The 23387-nt window shown below is 44.5% G+C and overlaps 1 protein-coding gene and 1 long non-coding RNA gene across 7 annotated transcripts; one reads left to right on the top strand and one right to left on the bottom strand.

Moving 5' to 3' along the window:
- Positions 1–10338: 10338 nt before the first annotated feature.
- On the bottom strand, positions 10339–23385 carry GHITM (growth hormone inducible transmembrane protein). 6 transcript variants are annotated; one of them, XM_051833004.3, is made up of 10 exons: positions 23054–23203; positions 22077–22132; positions 20887–21054; positions 19300–19399; positions 17315–17426; positions 16672–16813; positions 15116–15224; positions 13799–13987; positions 13124–13295; positions 10339–11735 (listed from the first exon to the last, which is right to left on the bottom strand). In XM_051833004.3, the coding sequence occupies exons 3-10, from the start codon at positions 21013–21015 to the stop codon at positions 11651–11653; spliced, it is 1038 nt and encodes a 345-aa protein (XP_051688964.3). In that variant the 5' UTR covers positions 21016–21054; positions 22077–22132; positions 23054–23203; the 3' UTR covers positions 10339–11650. The 6 variants fall into 6 exon arrangements, with proteins under 6 accessions (XP_051688964.3, XP_008272538.3, XP_008272540.3 ...); XM_008274316.5 differs by lacking the exons at positions 22077–22132; positions 23054–23203 and adding an exon at positions 23259–23385; XM_008274318.5 differs by lacking the exon at positions 22077–22132 and having other exon boundaries at positions 22350–23203.
- On the top strand, positions 21332–21919 carry LOC149122070 (uncharacterized). Its single transcript, XR_016221709.1, has 2 exons — positions 21332–21473; positions 21855–21919. It is a non-coding gene; the product is annotated as an uncharacterized LOC149122070 (long non-coding RNA).
- Positions 23386–23387: the final 2 nt, after the last annotated feature.

The raw sequence follows: 23387 nt of genomic DNA, 5'->3' as shown, positions 1-23387 counted from the left end.
CCGGGGACATGTTGGAGAAGCCATCAGTACAATCAGAGAGCTCTTAAAAGAGGTGGGGCAGCAGCTGGACCTTGATGGGTACTTAACGTGGTGAGGAAGTGAAAGGGCACATGAGGGACAGGGTCAGCTGAGAAAGGGATGCAGCAGGGGGGCTTCCAGCCAGGGCAGGTGCAGAGAAAGAAGATCCGTGGAAGACCCTGGGCCTGGCATCAGGCTTCAGTAGCTGGAGGTAGCTGGGTAGGCAGGTGCCAGCCACGCACATGCATCGTCAACGACTTTGCAGAGATGGCTGAGACTGGGTAGGGTGCGGGCAGACAGGTTGCCAGGGTGAGTCAGGTCATGGCGGGCTTCTTGGGCTGGCAGAGGCATTAGACTGGCTAGGATGTGAGCAAGGGCAAGGTGGGGTCTTCCAGTCCATGGAGACTGATGATGTGGGTGCTTTGGGCTCCCTTTCTATCAGGGAGCCTTTAGTAACAGTGCATGTGTGTCTGGGCATGTGCAAGGTGTGTCAGCAGGTACAGGGTCCCCTGAGAAATGGTGGGCCGCGGGGGGTGTTCTCCACACACCCTCCGTGCTGAGCCTTTGCCTGGGCTCTTCTCCAAGCCCCACTCCTGGAGCAGCCCCTGCTCATTCCTCCAAACCCAGCTCCAGAATCTGCTCTATACAGGCAGCACGGATGCATGCTGGGACCATTAGCCTTCAGCATGCTGTTTCCCTCTGGGTGGCCAGCTTTAAGAGTCACATAGCCTGGGCCCAGGGGGCAAGCAGTAGGCAGAATCCGGGAAGATAGGGGCAGGCACTGCAGACCCATCATGCTTTTATGCCCAGCTGTGGTGATCTGGGAGCAGTGCAGGTCTCTACCATGGCCTGCATGTACTCACCAGGCATTGTGGCACCTGCCCACCTGGCCCAGGAAGCTGTCATCCAGGAAGACAAGACTGGGACAAGAGGAGGCAACCTCACTGAATCAGAGCTGGTGTCACATGCCCAGACGGATGCCAGGAAAATGAAATGGCCTAGGGATAGGTAAGGAGAGTAAACGGAAAATGTGTGGAAGGGGGTTTCTGTGTGGTTAAGGGGGTGTGATCTGTTCCTGGCTGAAAAGAAAGGTGAGTCTGGTGTAGACAGACTGAAGGAGATGAGTCAGAAGGGGCCGTCTGGAATCCAGCAAGCAGACATTTATGTGTGCTCATACAGGGAGTTTGCATGGCCCCTTGTGATGGGATGGCCGTCTGTCCTTTTGCCTTAATAACCAAGCTGTCTGGCCCAGGAGCTGCTATGGCTCCCAGCCTTGAAGGGCACAAGGAATAACCAGGACCTGGTTCACCTCTCCAGGATCTCTCGGCCACAGTGTATTTCCCTCTCTGGCTCTTCTCATTGGCTGCAGGCTCCAGAAGCAATGTTGGCCACATGTGTGGTCAGTTAAGTGAGCAAGTTCATGGCCAGGGGTGGTTTTTCTCAGCCAGTCTCTGTGTGTTTTTACATACTTGCAGACATTGTACTAGATTCTTTTTTTAAAGATTTATTTATTTATTTGAAAAGTAGAGTTACAGAGAGGCAGAGGCAGAGAGAGAGAAAGAATCATCCATCTGTTTATTTTTATTTTTTTGACAGGCAGAGTGGACAGTGAGAGAGAGAGACAGAAAGGTCTTCCTTTGCCGTTGGTTCACCCTCCAATGGCCGCCGCGGCCGGTGTGCTGCGGCTGACGCAGGAGTCAAGTGCTTATCCTGGTCTCCCATGGGGTGCAGGGCCCAAGCACTTGGGCCATCCTCCACTGCACTCCCGGGCCATAGCAGAGAGCTGGCCTGGAAGAGGGGCAACTGGGACAGAATCCTGCACCCCGACCGGGACTAGAACCCGGTGTGCCAGTGCTGCAAGGCGCCGGATTAGCAAGGCGGAGGATTAGCCTATTGAGCCATGGTGTCGGCCATCCATCTGTTGGTTCACTCCCCAGATGGCTGCAATGGCTGGAGCTGCAAAGCCAGGAGCCAGGAGTTTCTTCTGGGTCTCCCATGTGGGTGCAGGGGCCCAAGGACTTGGGTCATCTTCTGCTGCTTTCTCAGACCATAGCAGAGAGCTGGATCAGAGGTGGGGCAGCTGGGACTTGAACTGGCACCCACTGCACCACAGTGCCTGCCCCAGACACTGTACTAGAAATCCACACCACGAAACTGGGTGGGAAGGCTGGATTTAAGGATTCTGCATCAGGCTACGTTGGCCTCGCTTGCAGCCTGATTCCCTTTGCAGGTGTGCTCTGAGCCCTGATGACCATGCTAAGTGGGCTACAGCACAGGGTGTGAGCAGGAAAACCCGGGGATCTAACAGGGACAACTCCAGTGCTGGTGCCTGGGGCAGCCGTTGTTGGAAGAAGGGTGAGGCAGAGGGCGGCCCCTGCCTGAGGCTGCCAGCACACTGTTCTTACTTCAATTGCGTGTTCCGAGCCAATCAACTCTGCAGAGCTGGTGCTCCCCGGGAATAGCCGTCCATTCATGCTCTGATCAAGGGCTAGCACCACTCCTTTATTTATGGCTGTCTGGGGTTGTTTGGGAGTGCCACCACTGAGTTCTTTGGGTAGTAGGTGCTGCCCTGTCGGCTTTTGTAACCCAGGTACCTTTTGTGTTAGAATGGTTCCTTGTTACTTTTAGTAAGCCATCATTGGGGTGGGGGGAGCAACAATCTACCTAGCAGAGGAAGCAGGGGCAAGGTCAGCTCTGAGAGCTGAGCTCAAAATGGCTTAGCTGTGAGGCAGAAACAGGAGCAGCCTCTCAGGCTGGCAAAGAGAGAGATTCCTCTGCATCCAGTGACCAAAGAAACCATGGTCTCTCAGGTGACAGCCAGAGAGCTGGAAATGGACTTTAGGTTCTCAACATAGTGGCTTCCTCATGACAGCACAGAGCTGTAGGGACGCTGCACAGCAAAGAGCCAAGAGCAGGAGGAATCTGCTGTCACAGGGTCTCTATTCCTCTACATACTCGCACACAGGATTCACACATTTGTAGGTTTTCTTAGGACCATATGTTTCACAGTAAGAACAGGTTCAGAAGTCAGAATTCCACCTGCTTTTTTGTTTAAAAATCTGATCTAAACATTTTTTTAAAATTTGAACTTTTATTTTTTATTTTTTAAAGATTTATTTATTTATTTGAAAGTCAGAGTTATACAGAGACAGAAGGAGAGGCAGAGGCAGAGGCAGAGGCAGAGGCAGAGAGAGAGAGAGAGGTCTTCCATCCACCGGTTCACTCCACAATTGGCTGCAATCATCGGAGCTGTGCCAATCTGAAGCTAGGAGCCAGGAGCTTCCACTTGGTCTCCCATGCAGGTGCAGAGGCCCAAGGGCTTGGGCCATCTTCTACTGCTTTCCCAGGCCACAGCAGAGAGCTGAATTGGAACTAGAGCAGCCAGGACTTGAACCGGCACCCATATGGGATGCCAACACTGCAGGTGGTGGCTTCCTCCAGGTCTTCCCATGTAGGTGCAGAGGTCCAAGGACTTGAGCCATCTTCCACTGCTTTCCCAGGCCACAGCAGAGAGCTTGATTGGAAACGGAGCAGCTAGGACTTGAACCAGTGCCCACATGGGATGCCAGCACTGCAAGCGGTGGCTTTACCCACTACACCACAGCGCTGACCCCAACCCTCTTAAAAGCTGTACCAAATGCCTGGCCCCCCACATGCTTCTTAAATGCTAATAAGAAAAGCACTGATGCAATCCCTGCTCACATTTTTAACTTAAATAACGCCGGGTATGAAGTGTAAGTTCCAGCTCAACCCCATTCCCCAGGTTTAATTACTGTTCACAGATTTTCACCTGCTTTGAAAATTTCAAAGATAGCTATCAACTTCTTACTGTAAAAAAGGAAGAAACACCTCTGGGCTCTTTAGAATATTCACAGTCTCATGTGGAGCTGAGAGAGGTGAAAATGAGAGGCATTTTCACAGGAACACCTGTTTGTTCTAAGCATATGCAAATCTGGGTACAAACCAATGCTTCCACTCAAAACTTTTAATGGCTTCCAAAGATGATTTTGATAACTTGGCAGCCTGCCTGAGAAAAGTCCACAGAGACACACGTAGGACACCAGGGAATTTACAAGGAAAAGAAAGGTTTCATATCAAATTTGTCATTTCTAAAATCAGTTGGGAAACTGCCTAAGGCGTCCCCACCCCTTGTGGTTACAGCATTCTGGGGCTGCATCCCACGCTTCTCTGTTCCTTTATGGGTCCTGCCATCCATCAGACTTTACTCTCCCTCCTTTCTTTGCTTAGCAAACTACAGATCCATTTATAACAGGAGGAGGTACGCCACATGGGGCACAATCCTTTTGTCCTTGAATTCTCAACCCACTTGAGGGAGGTGCCCATTTACTCTTTAACCTACTCAACAAGGGAAACTGAAATTTCCCTTAATTTCACAATAAAAAAAAGTTATAGGGATTACTCCACCAGAACCAAGTCTGTCTGACTTGAAAGCTGGGGTGCTTTCCAGAGTTCCATGAGAGCTCACGAATAGCTGAAAAAAATTCACTAGACTCACAGTGTTAGGTTAAGCTGCTGCTTGCTGCTCTGGCATCCTGAGTCTGAACACTAGCTAGTGTTCTGATTGCCCTGCTTCTGATCTAGCTCCCTGCTAACGCACCTGGCAAAGCAGCAGAAGTTGGCTCAAGTGCTTGGGCTCCTGCCATCCACATGGGAGAACGGGGTAAAGCTCCTGGCTCCAGGTTTACCCACAACACTGGGGATTAGCTTACACTTCACCCCAATTGCACAAAAAACGTTAGTTTCCTCTATTTGTTGCAGTCAATCTGAACTTCCTTGTCCATTTCCAACCCACCAGATTTTTCCTCCCTGCCTCTGGATGTCCAGCTTTCCAGGTCAGGGCTGGGCGATCCTGGGTCTGTTCCCTCCACTCCTGCCCTTGTTGACCCCTTGGCTCTCCCAGGTAATGTGCATCTGTCTGCTTTAGTCCCTTGGTTGGTGTGCCCACCCACAGATACGGCTGCCAGCAGAACTGGGAAAGATCCTGAATCTCATGATGGCTACCACATACAGACACACACAGGGACACTCAAAGGCATGCACCACCTTTTCTGTTCTCCAGGGGTCACCCCTGTCAAAGTCAGGGCACTTTGGAGCCATGATCTCTGAGGCTGTGCTGGGAACAGCCCCTTAGTTGCTGGCTTTTCGCTGTTTCTTGTCTTTGGCTCCCTCACACTCACACCATGTTTTTTTGTGCAGTGGGGGCCTCAGGACTGTTGTATACTATGTTCCCTACCCTTGTTAAAAGCACTAACCAGGGGCCAGCGCCATGGCGCACTAGGTTAATCCTCCACCTGCAGCGTTGGCATCCCATATGGGCGCTGGTTCTAGCCCCGGATGCTCCTCTTCCAGTCCCGCTCGCTGCTGTGGCCTGGGAAAGCAGTGGAGGATGGCCCAAGTGCTTGGGCCCCTGCACCCACGTGGGAGACCAGAAGGAAACACCTGGCTCCTGGCTGTGGATTGGCGTAGCTCCATCCGTTGCAGCCACTCGGGGAGTGAACCAATGGAAGGAAGACCTTTCTCTCTGTTTCTCTTTCACTGTCTGTAACTCTACCTGTCAAAAAAATAAATAAAAATAAAATCTATATGCTGAAATCATAGTTTAAAAAAATAAAAGTACTAACCAGAGCTCTGTTGTGTTGCTCTATTTTCCTACTTAATGTAAATTCAATTTACTATGCAATGTAAAATAGTAGCTGGGCTGGAGAGGAGAACTTCCATCTGACGGGAGTGTAATGCTCAAGTGTTCAGTGGGTGTTTGGTCTATAGGTTGATACCTAAGTCCTACACTGGAGGAGCTAGGTTTGAGTCCTGATTTTGGCTCTTACCTGCAGCTTCCTGATTGAGTTCCTGGTTGCTGGCTTTGGCATGGCCCAGCCCCAGCTATTGAGGGCATTTGAAGAAAGAACCAGTGGATGAGAGCTCTCTGCCTTGCAAATAAAGGTAAAGTGTTGTGCTTTGTGAAAACAGTTGTTTTATTAGGTAGCCAGTTTCTGGAAATGGGTACATAGCTTTCCATTTTTCTCTTTATTACCCTCAAAGTCATGTTGACATTCTAGGGAAATTCTATTTAGTGTCCATTCAAGATTCAGTATTATTTCCCAAGTTTAAAAAAAAAAATTCTGGATATTTTCGGTTCACCTAATAACTAGCTAAGATTTCCAGCTTCTGCAGAATTCCATTTGCAACATGCTAATGTAGCTGTTCCTGTCTTATGACAAATCATAATCACCTGTAACTATGGGATACAGTGATGCTATAACATGGAACGATCATATCAATCTAATTAACATATCAGTCACCTTATCACATTTTTCCCTTCTAAACTGTAACTTTCTACTTTTTGACCAACAAGTCCCATTCCATCATCCCTACCTTTTCCCACCTCCTGCTAAACACTATTTCACCCTCAACTTCTCTGTGACTAACTTTTTTAGATTCTACATTTGAGTGAGAACATGGTTCTTATCTTTCTGGCTTATTTAACAGTGCTTTTTTTTTTTTTTTAAAGATTTATTTATTTATTTGAAAGGCAGAGTTACAGAGAGAGGGAGAGATCTTCCATTTGCTGGTTCACTCCTCAAATGGTCCCAACAGTGGAGGCTGAGACAGTCTGAAGCCAGGACCAGGAACCCCATCTTGGTCTTCTACATAGGCAGAAGGGGCCCTAACAACTTAGGACAACTTTTGCTGTTTCCTCAGGTGCTTTAGAGGGAGCGGTATTTAGAGTGGAGCAGCTGGGAGCTGAACAAATGCTGGCCCTTTAAGTTTATCCATGTTGTTGCAAATGACAGGTTTGCTCTTTAAAAAAAATATTCTCATCTACTTGGAAGCCAGGGGGGAGAAGGAGAGAGTGAGTGAGTCTTCCATCTGCTGGCTCATTTCCCAGTGTCTCCAACAACCAGGGCTGGGCCAGCCTGAAGCTAGCGGTCAGGAACTCCATCTGGGTCTCTTTCGTGGGTAGCAGGGACCAATCACTTGAGCCCTTGTCTGCTATCTTCCAGGATACATTGGCAGGAAACTGGATTGGAAGTGGAGTAGCTGGGACTCAAATGGGCACTCAGATATGGGATGCAGAGATCCCAAATGGTAGCTTAACCCACTGAGCCACAGTGCTTGCCTCTGGGAGTTTGTACTTTATAAACGCTGAATAATATTCCACCATATGTATCACATTTTCTTTATTTATTCACCCATTGATGGGTGCTTGGTTGATTCCCTACCTTGGCTGTGTGACTAGTGCTGTAGTGAACATGGGAGGTGCTGATGTCTCTGACAAACTGAGTTCTAGTCTTAGGATACCTACCCACAAAGCGGGATTGCTGGATCTCCCTCCCTTTTTTCAATGACTCCCTGTCTTCAAAGAATGCTCAGCCTCCCACTTGTACACAAGGATATCTGAGGCTTCTTTGATTCAGAGTGAACTTTCCTGCCACAATTAGGGGCAAACAAAAAAGCCCAAGCACACACACTCTGCAATTGAGGTCTACAGGGACCCGTTTTCAAACGTGGATTTTGATGGAGGAAGGTGAGAGGACAAATGGAGCCTACATGTAAGTGACTCGGGCAGGAGGCAGGGTGTGCAGAGAGGAGCAGGAACGCCAAGATTTCCTGCCTTTGCCAGTGCTGAGGGCTGGAGAGCCACAGGGAGGGGTCGGAGGGATCCTGTGTGTCAGCATCTGTTCCGTGCCTTGCAGTTTGGCAGCACTTTCTCAGAAGTGTCACCTTGCTTCCTTACTCTCACCCCCACACCTAGCAGCACCAGGACAGGGCAGGGATGCGCAAGGTGCGGCAGCAGCTGTACAGCCCTGGGATAAACTTCAACCCCACCTGGGGAGTCACAGTCATCGCTGCACAGTGTCAAACTAGGAGGACCTTGAAGGCCTGGACCCAGTCCCACAGGTTGGAGAGAGAGTCTGTTTCCCAGGTCTTCTCGCTAGTTTCTAAGATCTGAAAAGCTTCTTGTCTAGTGTTTCAAGGATCTTCACTTTCCACATGTACTTTCCTTTTCAAAACGTTATTTAGAGGCTGCTGTAGCACACTGCAAAAGACACTCAACATCCCATTCTCTCACCATATGCTTATTTCTCCCTCAGCATTAACAACTGCAACTTTTGTTCTCATTTCCCCCAGCTTCTTCTAAAATGATTCCACTTAAACGAGGCAAGTGGTTGTACTTGCTTCTTGAGGCCCCCAAGAGTGACATCATCATTTGATTGTGAGCTGAGTCCTGTGGGACATTTTACGGCCTCTCAGACATTTTGCTCAGCGTCCAGGGGGCAGAGAAGGTTGCATTCTCTGCAAAGTCCGTCCACCCAAGCACCAACCCTCAGATACTTGTGTGTGGACACATTTATCCCCTTAACTCCTGTAGCAATTACTCTGGATAAGCCTTTCCCCTTTTGTAGTTTCTGAATAACTTTATAATTAACACTGAGTCACTGTTGCTATTTCTCATGATTTAACTACGCTATTAATAGAGAACCCAACAGATAGGTTGATCTCTTAAAACGTTTTCATTTGAGGATCAATACCGTTGTTAGGGCCCTAGAATCTCCACTTCTTGTACAGGCTTCTGCCTCCAGCACTGCCCTCGCAGGTCAGCAGAACCAGCTGTCCCCCCCTTACTAGAGCGCGGTCCTTCCTCTGACCACCTGAATTCCTTACTCTCCTTAGAACAGTCAAACCACACTGAACCAGTGACACTCTCTCAACTTCATCTGTGTTGTTTGGGAGCCATTCTGCATTGCTCAAATGTCCATCTGACCTGTGATACTTCTAAAGTACATGGCAGGCTGGGGCCAGCTTGTTTGTACTTTCTCCTGGAAAATCCCGAGTCATCATTTAGTTGCCTGGTGTTTCAACCTGGCTCATTCCTACAGCACTCATCCAGCGGACCCTGGTGTTCTACATGGGGCTGCTACGCTTTTGTCTCCCCTGGTTCCAGCTTCAGGGATGGCTGCTACACAGTGTAGATATTCATGTTTTCTATTTGATCATTCATCAGACACCATTCTAAGCAAAGGGTCTTTAACTCTGTGTGACTGTTTTTAATCATCTCTGTTATCCTTTAACAGTTCACATGGTATTATGGAAAATATAAATGGCTATCTTCCTTTCTTTCTCCCTAAAGGGTTTCAGTTGATAGGTCTTTACTCTTCCCTGTGAATATTGTGTGGTGCGTTAACAGGAACCAAGAAACCAGTGACTTTTTTTTTTTCTGTTGCTTTTAGAACTATAAGTAATCACATTTTATACACTGATTTGAGGGGCAGAGGCATAGAGATTTATATCTTCCATCTGATGGCTCATTTCTCAATTGTCCGCAATGGCCAGGAGACAGGAACTCAATCTAAGTCTCCCAAAATGGGGGGCAGAGACCCAACTACTCAAGCTATCACTGCTGCTTCTCATTAGTAGGAAGCTGAGTCTGCACCAAGAGCTGGGACTCAAACCCTGATATGGTTTGTGGGGATCCCAAGCAGTGTCTTAATGGTTGTGCCCAATGGACATTTATATCTTAGAGTCTTCACTGTCTTAGCGAAGTCAGAAGTGCTATAAAGAAGTCACTGAATTAAAATTCCTTAATTTTTTAGAAAAACTTCTTCCTGATACTGCAGCTAAAAGCAGACTGTTTTTACATGATACCATTCAAAAAAGGACATACACCTCAGGTTCTAAAACGTGACTAGAGACAACTGGTCCTTAGACTTTAAGATCACACTGAGGGGGGCTGCGGCTGTGGAGCAACGAGTTAAAATCCTCTCTGCTATTGCCTGGGAAAGCAGTAGAAGATGGCCCAAGTCCTTCGCCCCCTGCACTTCACTTGCCTGGGAGACCAGGAAGAAGCTCCTGGCTCCAGATCAGCTCAGCTCTGGCTGTTGCAGTCATTTGGGGAGTGAACCAGTGGATGGAAGACCTCTCTTACTCTCTATGACCAGGAAAGAGTAGGAAGAAAGAGAGATATTTGGCATTTACACATTTAGAAAAAAAAAAAAAAAACAACTATCAGCAGCCCAAACTTCCTGCTGATCAAGTGTCTATCCATTTAACTTTATGAAGTAGGTTATCTTCACTCTACACATGAAGTAACTAGGCAGAAAGGCCAAGTAATTCACTCAAGGTCTTATAACGAGCAGAAGAGCTGAGGTTCAAATAGAGGCAGTCTTACTAGCTACAGGTACCATGGTCTTTTCACAACATACTACATTCTACACTGGCAACAGACCAAGTTATTTTCTTGAAAAAAATCCCTACTTGAATGGTTATGATACACACAGTTCAGTTAAAAAATCACACGAATTACAATGTTGCTGGAACTTTTATTATCTCAGAAATAAGCATTCTATGTACTTTGAGATGGTTAAAATAGTTATTTCTGGATTTCTGTAACAACGTTTCTCAAAAATAGTGATCATTTCAATAATCACACAGATGTTCCTCTATTCACTAAAGACCCCCCCAAAATAACTCTTATCAAAAAACATACAAATGTTCCAAGAAAGCATACATGATGGTCTATATAAACAGAAGGAAAATTCTGCCGAAGGAAGCTAAGTTTTTTATTTTTAAACATATTTCATAAAGACAGACTAGTTTTTCTTTGCTTTTTAGTGCTTACTCTGAGAGGGAATGCAATAAACAGTTTCAGGAGAAAAACTGCTTTCATGATCTCACGTGTAAGCCACAGACAGACTTTTCTGATAAAGGCTTTAAAGTCTGATGAGATGTGAAAAGCAAGCTTCTATGCAATCTGACATTTCAATAAATATACAAAAAAAAAAAACCCTCAATAACTCTGAACATGTTGTTTCTATAGGTAACAGAAGCAACAAATCTCATGGTCTGTACTTTTGAGAACAGCTGTGTAAAGATACTTTGTTTTAGGAGATTCGGAAGTAAAACTCACATATACATAATTCCAGCAGGAAATCTCCACACGATACACATTTTTGGGCATCCCAATATTGTCCTGACAAGGAAGTCAGCCACGACCACACCTGCATTGTAAAGACAGCCCTGAGAAGCAACAGCAGGAGAATCCAACCCCTGTGCCAATGTTTCACCGAGGAACACAAAGGCACCCATCACTTGCTTCTTTTCAAATACTGAGACATCTCTCATTGGCTCATCAGTCACACAAGTGCCATGCTCAAGTATTCAAAACAAACTGCGGGTGACCCTTTACTTCTCCCTGGTTCCTGTACCAAACCTCTACATCGATTATGACATTGCTTGCAATGTTCTGCATTCTAAACAAACATGTAGGGAAATGTCACAAGAATGCTGATTTTTACTTAACCTTGCAAATGTAAAGATAGGTGAAATACTTAAATTCTTGTAATAGAATCTTACTTTCCACATTCACTAAAACATTTTAAAATTCAAACATGAGAATTGGAAATATGTGTGCTTATTTGGAAGAGAACTAATGAATTTATTCTCTAGAAGAAAAAGTGACTGGAAGCATGACATTACTGGAACATTTACACAGGCTGACATGTTATCTTCTGAACTTCAAAGAAAGCTGCTTGTACAAACTAGTTAATGAACACTTGCTCCTATTTAACAAGCAAGACATCTGATGTAGTGGAGAAGCCAGAGCCGAGTCACTTCACTTCTTTCTGTTGCTTCCAGTTGCTAGCATAGTTGCAACTCGCATAAATATATTTAACGTATCCATGTAGATTCCCAGCATGCTAGAAAGAAAATTATGCCATTATATAAAATGCAGTTCTAATAATTATGACCAACTACTTCTTACTATAGAATGGAAGGGACAGTGTAGCTTATCTGTTCTAGTTATATGAAGTGGAAATTTAGTAAAAATGTTTACTTTTCAGTTAAAGTCATAGACTAGAAAATAGGGCTTTATTTCTGCCAGACTAATCTTTTAAATGGTAAATGGCAATTTAAAAGATCATTATTCCATTCTCTGACACTCATGAGCATAGTACCTTGCAAAGAATAAAACACCAAAAAAACCACCAATTTGGGTGACAGACAAAACAAAACAAAACAAAACAAACATCTTTATAAAAACTTGTCAGACTGAAGGCTGGTATTTTAAAATACACCCATTTCACCCCCTAAAGAAAACTGTTAAGCTTTATAGCAACATTTACAAAAAAAATCATTACATCATTTTTTAGATAAAGAAAAACAAATCACTTAAAAACAAGTGATATACACTATGAAATCAAAAAAACTGTTTAAAAATAACCCACATTTTGGTAGAATCCAAGAAAAGAGAAAAAGTATTATAAATTACTTAATGCCAACTAAGGTTGACTATCTACAAAACAAAATCTTATAATAAAGAGTTCCCAATTTTTAGAAGTATAGAATACTTTTCTATGACAAAATTCTAGTAGTTACGTACATTTCCACTAAACAATATTTGACTAAAGAATATCTTTTTTCTGTTTAAAGACTAACAATAGCCTATCAAAAAATTTAACCAAGAGCACATTATTACATCATAAAGCTAATTAACAAAAAAGGTTAATATTCTGACTTGACCCAATGAGTATCTAAAAATTATAGTTACAACATCAGCACAATCAGGTTTCTGGGTATGTCTCCTTGAGTAAGAGGGAAAGAACAGATCAAAGATACGGTGAAGTAGCTGTGAAGATGACCTTATCTGGAAACAGCATGGTCTCTGCAGATGCAATCAAGATGTAAGTTAGGAAGAGGTTGCACTGGAGTAGGGTGGGCCCTTAATCCACTATGGTGGTCTTAAGAGACAGATACACAGGGAGAGTGGCAGGTGAAGACGATGGAGAGCAAAGTGCTGCAGCTACAAGCCAAGGGACCCCGAGGACGGCCAGCAGAACAGCAAGCCCAGAGACCGTGGAACAGATTCTCCTGCAGAACCTTCCGAAGGTACCAACCCTGCCAACACCTGGGTTTCAAACTCCTGGCCTCCAGAACTGAGACAGAATACATTTTCGTTACTCGAAACCACCCAGGTTTATGACACTTTGTTATATGGCAGCCTGAGGAAACTAACATACCCTTTAAGAGGCCAAACTCACATAAATGTCCTTATGTAACAAGGTTAACAAGACTGGTGATCACTTACGAATTGATGGGATCATATTTCTGAATTCCATACATTGGTGCTATTTCTGCACGCTTGATTACTTTCTGGGTATCATACAGAAGGAACATACTGAAGAGAACTAATCCACCGTACACTGCCACTGAGTACAAAGTGGCACCAGCCACAGAGGTTGGTGGCAGGAACATAGATCCTGAAATCAAAACGAGAAAAATTGTAATACTGTAAAAATTTTTCCTATACTTGGATTTATAACTTATGTTATAAATTTAAAAAAATTTTTTTTGGTAAGCTGTGCAGGTAGGAAGACAGCTAAGTGTGTATACTGTTTCATCTTCTTTACATTAGTTCAAAACCTGTGCTATTCATTTCTTTACTCAGTCACTTCATCACTTTACAGGAAGGCTCTTGCATCAGAGCAATTTTTATGTTTCTAGATCAACTCTCCCATTTTAGATGTATCTGATAAAACCAGTAACAATGGCTGATCATACTGCCAAGATTTTTATATGATGCCAAATAATAAAATCCAGTCAAACTAGTGGGACTATGTATGTATATATAAATATAAATAAAAATAAGTATTTTCTCAATGATTTTTAGGACTGATTCAATGAAGGAGGATACCTGAGCATTTCAGGTTTTAGGACATGATGAATCCAGCACCAAGAACCCAGTGTCAGCAGAGTGGCTTACCCACAGAGGACGCAAAGACGAGACCCAGGCCTACTCCCAGCGGGGCTCCCATGTTCAGAAACTTCTCACTGGGTGCACACATGGCCACAGTGGAGAGGCCTCCCACAATGCCAGCTGTGTACCATGCAGCTCTGATGAGAAGAGGCCCCCCGAGAATTGTCAGAGGAGCCACTACTGCACCCATCACACCTATGCAAAGAGAGCAAGCACTGGTTAAGTATTTACTAAATAATAACTAAAGGGAAATTAAAGTGCCATGTTAGCATATCATGCCAATTGATAACCTTTCCCTTTGGATACTACCACCCCTAAAATTCTATAACCAAAATCTATGGGGCAGTCACAACTCACAAGTACAAACACTGATCTACATATTTAGCAACTTTGTCACATTCCACACAGCACACTATTTGGACTGGAGCCTATTGTGCGTCTATAATATTCATACAAGTAAGGACTGAGATAAAGAGATTTAAAATGCACAGAGTCAAACCTACTGGGAGAGAGTATACAATGGTAATCTTAAAATGTAGGAACTTCTAGCACAAACACAGTTGTTACTTTGTATAAGAAGGAGTGCTATTACAACATAAAAATTAATTCTGAGATATTTATAAATATCTTCATAAAAATTACAGTGAAAAGTGTCAATAATCAATTAACAAAAGTAAATGGAACTCTTTAAAAATAATCTTAGGTAAGGCATTATTTCAGTGCTGAGTAGAGTAAGTTGCCCATTTCTTGTTTATCACATTGTTTATCTCATAAACTAGGCACAGGAACTATCTTAATATTGAATTTTCATTACTAGTTTGCCACTTTTGCAAGAGTAACATTTCCAGATCAAGTAATATGGTATACTGTACCTCATAATAATAAATAGTTTAAATATACTTTGTGCTCTAAGAACTATATTTGGATAAAAATTTCTCTGTGTGACATTTCTATTATCTTTCCTATTGATTTTATAATTGGCAGCAAAATTTTTGTGAAACTTCCCCTACTCTCAGATTTTTAAATTTTTCTAAAGATACCACAGAAAAATGAGTCTAAAGTGATCTGAAATCTCTGGACACAAAAGTAAACCTATGCATTTACTAAACTGTTAGAGGAGACAAGTCCAATACAGAGGCTGTCCATGGTCTTAGTAACATAGACAACTCTTCAGAGCAGAGTTTGGGCAATGATATAACCAGTATTATCTGCAGAAAATTGTAGTTTCTAAACCTGAGGTTTACTGAAATTACACACAAGAGACAGCTGTGAAGAGCCATCCAAAATAGTAGTATTCAAGGCAACAACTTGAACTAAACATACCAGAATGTAGCAGCCATGCAAGATGCTTTGGGCCTGGGCTCTGCTCATACGATATTGACTGTACCAGCATTCCAGCTCCAATCATGGCTGCAAAGGTTGCACCAATGGTCTGAAATACACATATTAAGAAAAACTGAACTTCACACAAAAACAGAAACCCAGAAGTTTCAAGAACAGTTAGTCCCTTCCAATAAACCAAATGTTAGACTCTTAGGCCACATTAAAGGTCTTGAGTGTATTTCAGCTTTGGCTAATTGAGCAAGAGTGCCCTCTACTGGCACAAATAAGATTTGTAGACTGCTTCAGGATAATGAATTGAGTCTGAACTGGCATTACCATCTTTTAACAATTTTATTGTTGTTGGACAGGACGTGATGGGAATTGTAGTGCAGATTAAGCCGCTGCTTGGGAGACCCAAATCTCATACTGGATTATGGGTTCAAGTCCCAGCTACTGTGCTTTCAATCCAGCTCTTTGCTAATGTGCTTGGAAAGCAGCAGATTATGGCCCAAGTAGTTGGGTCCCTGTCTTTCATGTGGGAGACCAGGAGAGTTTCTGGCTTCTGGCTTCTGGCTTCAGCCTGGCCCAGCCCTGGCTGTTGTGGTCATTTGGGGAGTGAATCAGTGGGTGCAAGATTTCTATCACTCTCTGCCTTTCAAACAAAATTAATAAAATCCTTTTTTTTTTTTTTTTAATTTATTTGAAAGGAGAGTGACAAGAGAGGCAGAGGCAGAGGCAGAGAGAGATCTTTCATCTGCTGGTTCACTCCCCAAATGGCTGCAACGGCCAGAGCTGGGCTGATCTGAAGCCAGGAGCCCGGAGCTTCTTCAGAGTCTCCCATGTAGGTGCAGGGGCCCAAGGACTTGGTCCATCTTCCACTGCTTTCCAGGCACATTAGTAGGGAGCCAAATTGGAAGTAGAGCAGCCGAGTCTTGAACTGGTGCCCATATGGGATGCCAGTAGTGCAGGTGGTGGCTTTATCCACTATGCCACAGCAGCAGCCCCATAAAATCTTAAAAAATACAGTGGGCTCTATCCCACAGGTTATGAGGGGTGGGGGGGTGGGGGTGAGACAGAGGGGTGTGTTCAAGCGCGTGTGCGCATACACACACACACAATCCCAGGAATTACTCCTTAATTAAAATAAACATTTTGGTATAGTACAAGAGGCATTTCTTGAAAATCACTGGTGACCTTTTAAGTAGAATATATACAACACACTGCCTTAAAGTTCATATTTGCTACATGAAAACCTGCAAAACACACCCCTCAACTTGGCAATTAAGTACCTTTTCTAACTGTGTCTTTATCTTCATTTGCTCCAAAATAGAGACTTATTTGCTATCTGCTGCTAAATAACAAGGATGGTAAGCTTGATTTCCAACCTCTTGGTCCTACTAAAATAGATATTCAACAAGGATTAACAGCTGATGTTTCTGCATATGCATTTCCTTCTGTGTCCCAGCTGTATTTGTAACGCACGGATTATTCGAACAAAACCTTGTTCCATTTATTACTCTTTCCACTAAAAATCCCTTTCCCCAGTACTGACTTACCACCCAGGAGCCTTTCATCATGAAGTTCATGAGGACAGGAGTCCTGGTGACTGCCATGGCAGACAGAGCTGTTAGACCAATACTTCCTGCTAAGTACATGTAGGTAGAATGGATTCTATCTTTCACATACTGAGGCCAAATTCTGTAAGAAACACAACGAGGTTACCTTATGGAATTACAGATGTAAATTCCGTAGGATCATTTACTAGCTGGTTAATAAATCACTTTAATGCTTTACCATGGAAATATGCATACTTCGGAGTTACTATACTGATTAAATGACATAAAACATCTAAACACTTCACACTGTAAAAAGCAACACATTTTCCCCCTTGCTTAAACATGTATGAGGGTACTTAAAGTTTGTGGCGTCAAAGACAACATTTTGGTACAGAAAAAAGTTTAAATTTGTACTGTTTTTTCCTAATATATATTTTCCATGAACTGTTTCAAAGCCCCTCATATAGTGTGATGTTTACTTAGATTTGAATATATGCCAAGGAAGCAAGAAGATTTCTATTTTTATTCATGTATACACACATAGGAAAACTAGACACAGCATGTTCCAAAAGTGGCTGAAGAAAAGAATGAGAAGGACACTGGAGACTTTAAGGTTGGGACTGTTTGGGAACAGTTTACTTACACAGCTTTTTCAATAGCTCCAATCTCATTAGACATTCCCAAGCCATAGTAGCACAATGCTCCAAGACCAACAGCAGCCCCTCCAGCAACAAACCATCTTCCCATCTGATCAACTATACAACACAGGAGGAAATCCAAGTCAGCACGAGTCTTGATTACATCAGAGGGCTGGGGTAGCACCTTCACAGTATGTGTGAGGGGAGTATTTTTTCACACTAGCCACATGAGTACATGTGGGGATACAGAAAAGGGCTCACAGCCGACCAGGACAGAAGAATTCCATGAAATCAAAGTGTAATCAACAGTGTAAAAAGGAGAGGATCAGACTTGATGAACCTTCAGCCCGATTCCAACCATGTTGAGGAGGCAGTTTATCCACAGATGTGGAAATCTCTGTGATACACAGAGGTTGGGGTGTGTTCTTATGATATTCTTAGAAAAACGAGAGGGAAATGTTGGCATTCGTACCACACCACATCTAAACTGGCAGCAACAAAGATGAAGCTTTACACAGAGCCAAGAAAAAAGAGAACCAGATGTAATTAGTGTTTCAGCAACTAAGAGAGGGGGTACTTGTTTCAGAGTACTGATAACCAACTTGAAGTCAATCTCAATGGAGACATTGTATAATGTCTCCACAGTATAAACCTGATTACTAAGAATGCTAATACGTATCACTAATATGCTAATATGCATTACTACATAATTCACATGATTTGTTCTCTAGGGTCAACCTACCGATCAGAAATGTCCTGAGAGATACTGATTAGGGCTCTCCCCATTGCAATCTTGCAAAATGCCTGTAGTTTAAGGATCACTGGCATTCTTTTACTAGTTTTGGAAAGATGAACAATCTAGTTTCTGAACTTGAAAAGCTGAAATTCAAGTTGTGAACTAAACTGACTTCACTAAGATACTGCTCTTCTGACAGGCCACAAATGGGTCAGAGGACCCTTTCTGGACAGTTAGGCTTTTATTAATATCTATGTTTTGGTGACTTCACTTGAAACTTATACAAATAATATATGCTTGAATTAAGATTCTAGAACTTCAATTGGCCTTCCTTAATGGAGCACATCTTCTACAAAATGACTTGTTAATAACCCTTCTTAAAAATGAAGGTAAAGCCGGCGCCGCGGCTCAATAGGCTAATCCTCCACCTTGCGGCGCCAGCACACCAGGTTCTAGTCCCGGTCGCTCCTCTTCCAGGCCAGCTCTCTGCTGTGACCCAGGAGGGCAGTGGAGGATGGCCCAAGTGCTTGGGCCCTGCACCCTATGGGAGACCAGGAGAAGCACCTGGCTCCTGCCATCGGATCAGTGCGATGTGCTGGCCACAGCGCGCTGGCCGCGGTGGCTATTGGAGGGTGAACCAACGGCAAAGGAAGACCTTTCTCTCTGTCTCTCTCTCACTGTCCACTCTGCCTGTAAAAAAAATAAAAAGGTAAAATTTTCATAATTAAAAAAAAAATTATTTGAAAGGTATAGAGAGAGCGAGGCAGTCAAAGATTTCCATCTGCTAGTTTACTTCTCAAATTTCCACAACAGTCAGGGCTGGGCCAGGCCAAAGCCAGGAGCCTGAAACTCAATTTGGATTTTTCGTGTGGATGTCAGGGACTCAAACTACTTAAGCCATCTACCTGCTGTTTCTCAGGATACACATTAGCAGGAAGCTGGAACCTGACAGTGCAGGCAGGACTCAAACCCAGGCACTCCACTATGTCCCAAGCAGTGTCTTACCCACTGAACCAAATGCCTGCTCCAAATGTAAAATTTCTACTGGAAAAAATATGACTGGAAACCATGGAACCCAAAGTACCAATCTTTTCTGGATCATCAGAACTCTAAGAATAATAAAGTGGCCCTTTTTTTTTTTTTCTAGAAAATGCATGTAAGAACAAGTTTGTCTATATTCTTAGGAGGATGATCACACACCTCTTAAAAATCTATCCAAGGACTCCAGCTTAAAAACTAAAGGCTACCACCTACTTTTAAATATTTTTTCCACTGATGGTTCCAAAGCTGCCTCTTTGAGGTCTTGGCCAGTTTTCCCACGTCGAGCCCCAATTCTTGTCTTGGTGGCATATTCCTGATATACAAACAATCACACATACCAAAACAGAGTGTTATTCATAAAACTAAACAAAACAGGATATCTCTTTACACTGAAAACAAACAAACAAAACCACACCTCTAAATAGGTACTTCCCATACAGGTAATTTCATTATGAAAGTTTGTTAGCCAGTATACAAAATTAAATGTAAACCTTATCTGTGCTCCATCTTTGAAGTGATTCACTAATTCAAAACTAACTTCTTGGTTTAAATTTTTTAAATTTCAGCATATTTCTTTCATCAACTACAGACTCCACTTACATACCTAGAGTTATTAAAAACACTAGTCAAACATCAAGATGATAATATATTAACTTTTTTTTAAAAAATGGTCTTTAAAAATTTCATGGAAAATGTGCATTCTTAAAAAACTGCATGGATTTTTTTGTACCAAGAAAACTTAACTTTTAATTCCATTTCCCACAAACTTTTCAAAGTACCCTCATATCAGCTACATTTTGTAATCTGGGAAATGGGATCAAGAAAGGGGTCTCTCCTGAATGCACAGCCAAGGGGAAGGATGACTTTCAGCTCTATTTTGGCTCATTTTCTAAAGTGGAACAGTTCATTTAAGTGGGAAAAAGCTGTCTCCTTTTATTGTCTGTCTATTCCCCTTATTGCCTCACATTTCAAAACTCACATTCACTCTAATTTGAATGCTAGTGGAGACGAAGTAGGTTTCTTTCTGACCTGGCAGATTTTTTTTTTTTGGACAGGCAGAGTGGACAGTGAGAGAGAGAGAGGCAGAGAGAAAGGTCTTCCTTTTGCCGTTGGTTCACCCTCCAATAGCCGCTGCGGCCGGCGCACCGTGCTGATCTGAAGGCAGGAGCCAGGTACTTCTCCTGGTCTCCCATGCAGGTGCAGGGCCCAAGGACTTGGGCCATCCTCCACTGCCCTCCCGGGCCACAGCAGAGAGCTGGCCTGGAAGAGGGGCAACTGGGACAGAATCCAGCACCCTGACTGAGACTAGAACCTGGTGTGCTGGCACCGCAGGCGGAGGATTAGCCTAGTGAGCCGCAGCGCCAGCCCTGACCTGGCAGATTTTATCATTCTCTAAACCAGAGCTGAAATGATATCTTTCATAACTTATTAATAAGCTATTAGTCAATGAGTAGCATCCTTAGGTTCTTAAGCTTTTGACCGTGGACCCTGCAATCTCTTTGTTGCAACACATAACTTTCAATCTCTTGTGGTTTAATCGAAATTTTCCAAATGAGACGTCTCATAAGCTGTAAGTAAAGGAAAAGTCCTAGAGGCCATTTCTCTTTTCCATATGTGATAAGGAGGGACTTCAATGATATGAAACTAATGAGGAAGAAAGAATCGATTAGGAACACTATCAAGGCTAATTGTTTCAGTAAATCACTAGATACAGCAAGCAAGCTTCACACTCCTACTCACCCCACCCCATAAACACAAAGAGAGAAAGGCAGCAACATAAAACACACAGGTAATTTTTACCCTGCTTGGTGTTATGAGCCACTGTTTCTTGGTGATGGAATTCTTCACAACGGGAGAAGCCTTGGTGAAAGCTGGGTGGAAAACCCTGGAAGGCAGTGTCCGCAGACACACAAGCCTTGCAGCCAGCATGGTGGTTCAGCACCAGGTTTACCAAGCAGATCTGAAATGCTGGTCAGAAAGACCAAAAAAAACCCAAAATCATTAACCAACTAACGAAAGGACACACAGGAGCTAAGGACGAGGATGAATCATCTTCTGTTAGAAGACAGAACAATGTGACCTTTTAAATTTTCAACGAAAAATCCTCTGCTTGCCCTTGGTAGTCCAAGAAACCTACCGCACAGAACCCAGTATAACCAGTAACAGAAGGCATGATTCTGCAAAATTACACGTTTTATACAATATGGATGTTAGCATCTTAACGGCTTACAGGGGCTGTCATGGCTCTTACATATGTACTTTTGGCTTAAGATGACACCAGCATTTAATTGGGGAAATTTAAAACAATCTGTGTAACTTTTAAGCAGAGGGTAAAATTTCATCCAAGGAAGAGCTCATATTGTACCAAGGACAAAAGACATCAACAGGCCGGCGCCGTGGCTCACTAGGCTAATCCTCCGCCTAGCGGAGCCGGCACACCGGGTTCTAGTCCCGGTCGGGGCGCCGGATTCTGTCCCGGTTGCCCCTCTTCCAGGCCAGCTCTCTGCTGTGGCCAGGGAGTGCAGTGGAGGATGGCCCAGGTGCTTGGGCCCTGCACCCCATGGGAGACCAGGAAAAGCACCTGGCTCCTGGCTCCTGCCATCGGATCAGCGCGGTGTGCCGGCCGCAGCGCGCTGGCCGCGGCGGCCATTGGAGGGTGAACCAACGGCAAAGGAAGACCTTTCTCTCTGTCTCTCTCTCTCACTGTCCACTCTGCCTGTCAAAATAAAAATTAAAAAAAAAAAAAAAAAAAAAAAAGACATCAACAGAAGCAAAACATAAATTTCAGCTAAACATACCAAATACAACTTCCCTTCGAAATAACATATAAAAATACTCAAACAACTTATTTTATATATGCCTTACTGCAATTATATAAAGGACATTCAGTTTTTCAAAGTAAACTCAGTTACTGACAGGGTTTTCTTTATGTGAGACCCTTTGGAAGTGTAACCAAAAGAAAAGCAAGTAAAATACTGGATTTTCTTTACCTCCAGGAGAGATAGTATCAGACAGATGGTCAACCACCCATCAGCTGAATGTCTCTCTGTAATGCCAAGGTGACTACAACAGATGAGAATGAGGGCAGGCAAAAGCCAACTTGAGCTACCCGCCTATCTCTACCAATGATTTGTAGTGAATGTTAGGCCAGTGAGAGCAGTCGAAGTCTCATTTTCCCTATCTGTAATGTATGGTACTGAAATAGTGCTCAACCCACAATGCTGACCCGTGGATTACCCGCTTCGAAATGGCCCAAGATGTACCTTAAATGGCAGACTCCTGGCTCTTACTTTGCTGCTAACCATGGGTCTAGGAAAACCTGTTACAACTGGAACCTTCCCTCCCCCAAAGCTAACAACTCTTGCTTTCAAAATGCCTATCTGAGGGTCCTTCTGATCCCTGGAGTTCTTAGGTGTGCACAACACTGGGCACCTGTCCTTTGGGAAAATACCGAGTTCTCCAGGCAATTTCATGCCATTACGTCATCAGCCTGTCTCGCCCTTGGTCCACCGGCTAAACTCCAAAGAGTTCCAAGCTGGGGAACAGCTCAGAGTGGGAATCTGGCTCCCCCGCGCTGGGAGTCACCTTGTGCAGGTGTGATACCTCTGAGCCTCGGGTGCCTTCGCTATATAAGTTGGAGACAATACTGCCGACCCTTATGTACGTGCTTCTAATTAGTATTGAGGCGGTCAGGCGCCTGGGCCCGGGAAACGTCTACGCAGCCCGCCAGACTCGGCGTGACAACCCAGCAGCACGTTCCCAACCTCCCAGCGTCAACACGCGACTCAACGACCCCCCCACCCCTGGCGCCCCTTTATCTGCCAGTGCGGCCCCGGCCATGGGCATGACTCAGCACCTCGCCGCCCAGGGAGAGGACAGCGAGGGCCAGCCCTGGCCCGCTCGTCCCGGATCCTGTGGACGCCACCCTCTCCCCCGGTTCCCGCGCAGGACGGCGACCCTGTCCGACCGTGACGCAGCCAGCAGCGCCGCCGCCTCCAACCCCACCCAGCGGCCCCGTCAGGCCAGCCTTCGGGATCAGCGGGAATCCTAGGAGCTCGCCTACCCCGGGCAGAGGTACCTCAGTTCCCGGTCACCTCCACCACGCAGTTCCCCTTCCGGGCCGGCGAAACGCGCACGCGCCCACCACCCCGGCCCCCCCGCCCGCGCCTTACTGTCTCTGCGCGCGCAGTCCTTCAGGTTCACTGGGTGACGCAATATCCGGAGAGGCGGTAAATAGCACAACCAGCCAATCAGGAGCAGGCCTCTGACGGAAGGGTGGGCATAGCAGGGGCGGTGGGGTT

This window comes from Oryctolagus cuniculus, chromosome 15, assembly GCF_051225735.1.
Source record: "Oryctolagus cuniculus isolate XC-2025 breed Fujian yellow rabbit chromosome 15, ASM5122573v1, whole genome shotgun sequence".
In the NCBI taxonomy this organism is placed as follows: Eukaryota; Metazoa; Chordata; class Mammalia; order Lagomorpha; family Leporidae; genus Oryctolagus; species Oryctolagus cuniculus.
This window is presented reverse-complemented; position numbering and strand designations above follow the sequence as displayed.

Excerpts from the sequence above, each read along its gene's own strand:
- GHITM (XM_008274316.5), bottom strand. The coding sequence starts at position 21,015 with ATGCTGGCTGCAAGGCTTGTGTGTCTGCGGACACTGCCTTCCAGGGTT. Across the intron at positions 19,400-20,886 it reads GGCTCATAACACCAAGCAGG|GAATATGCCACCAAGACAAG; the intron begins GTAAAAATTACC and ends TTTGTATATCAG. Across the intron at positions 16,814-17,314 it reads GGAGCTATTGAAAAAGCTGT|AATTTGGCCTCAGTATGTGA; the intron begins GTAAGTAAACTG and ends TGTTTCTTACAG.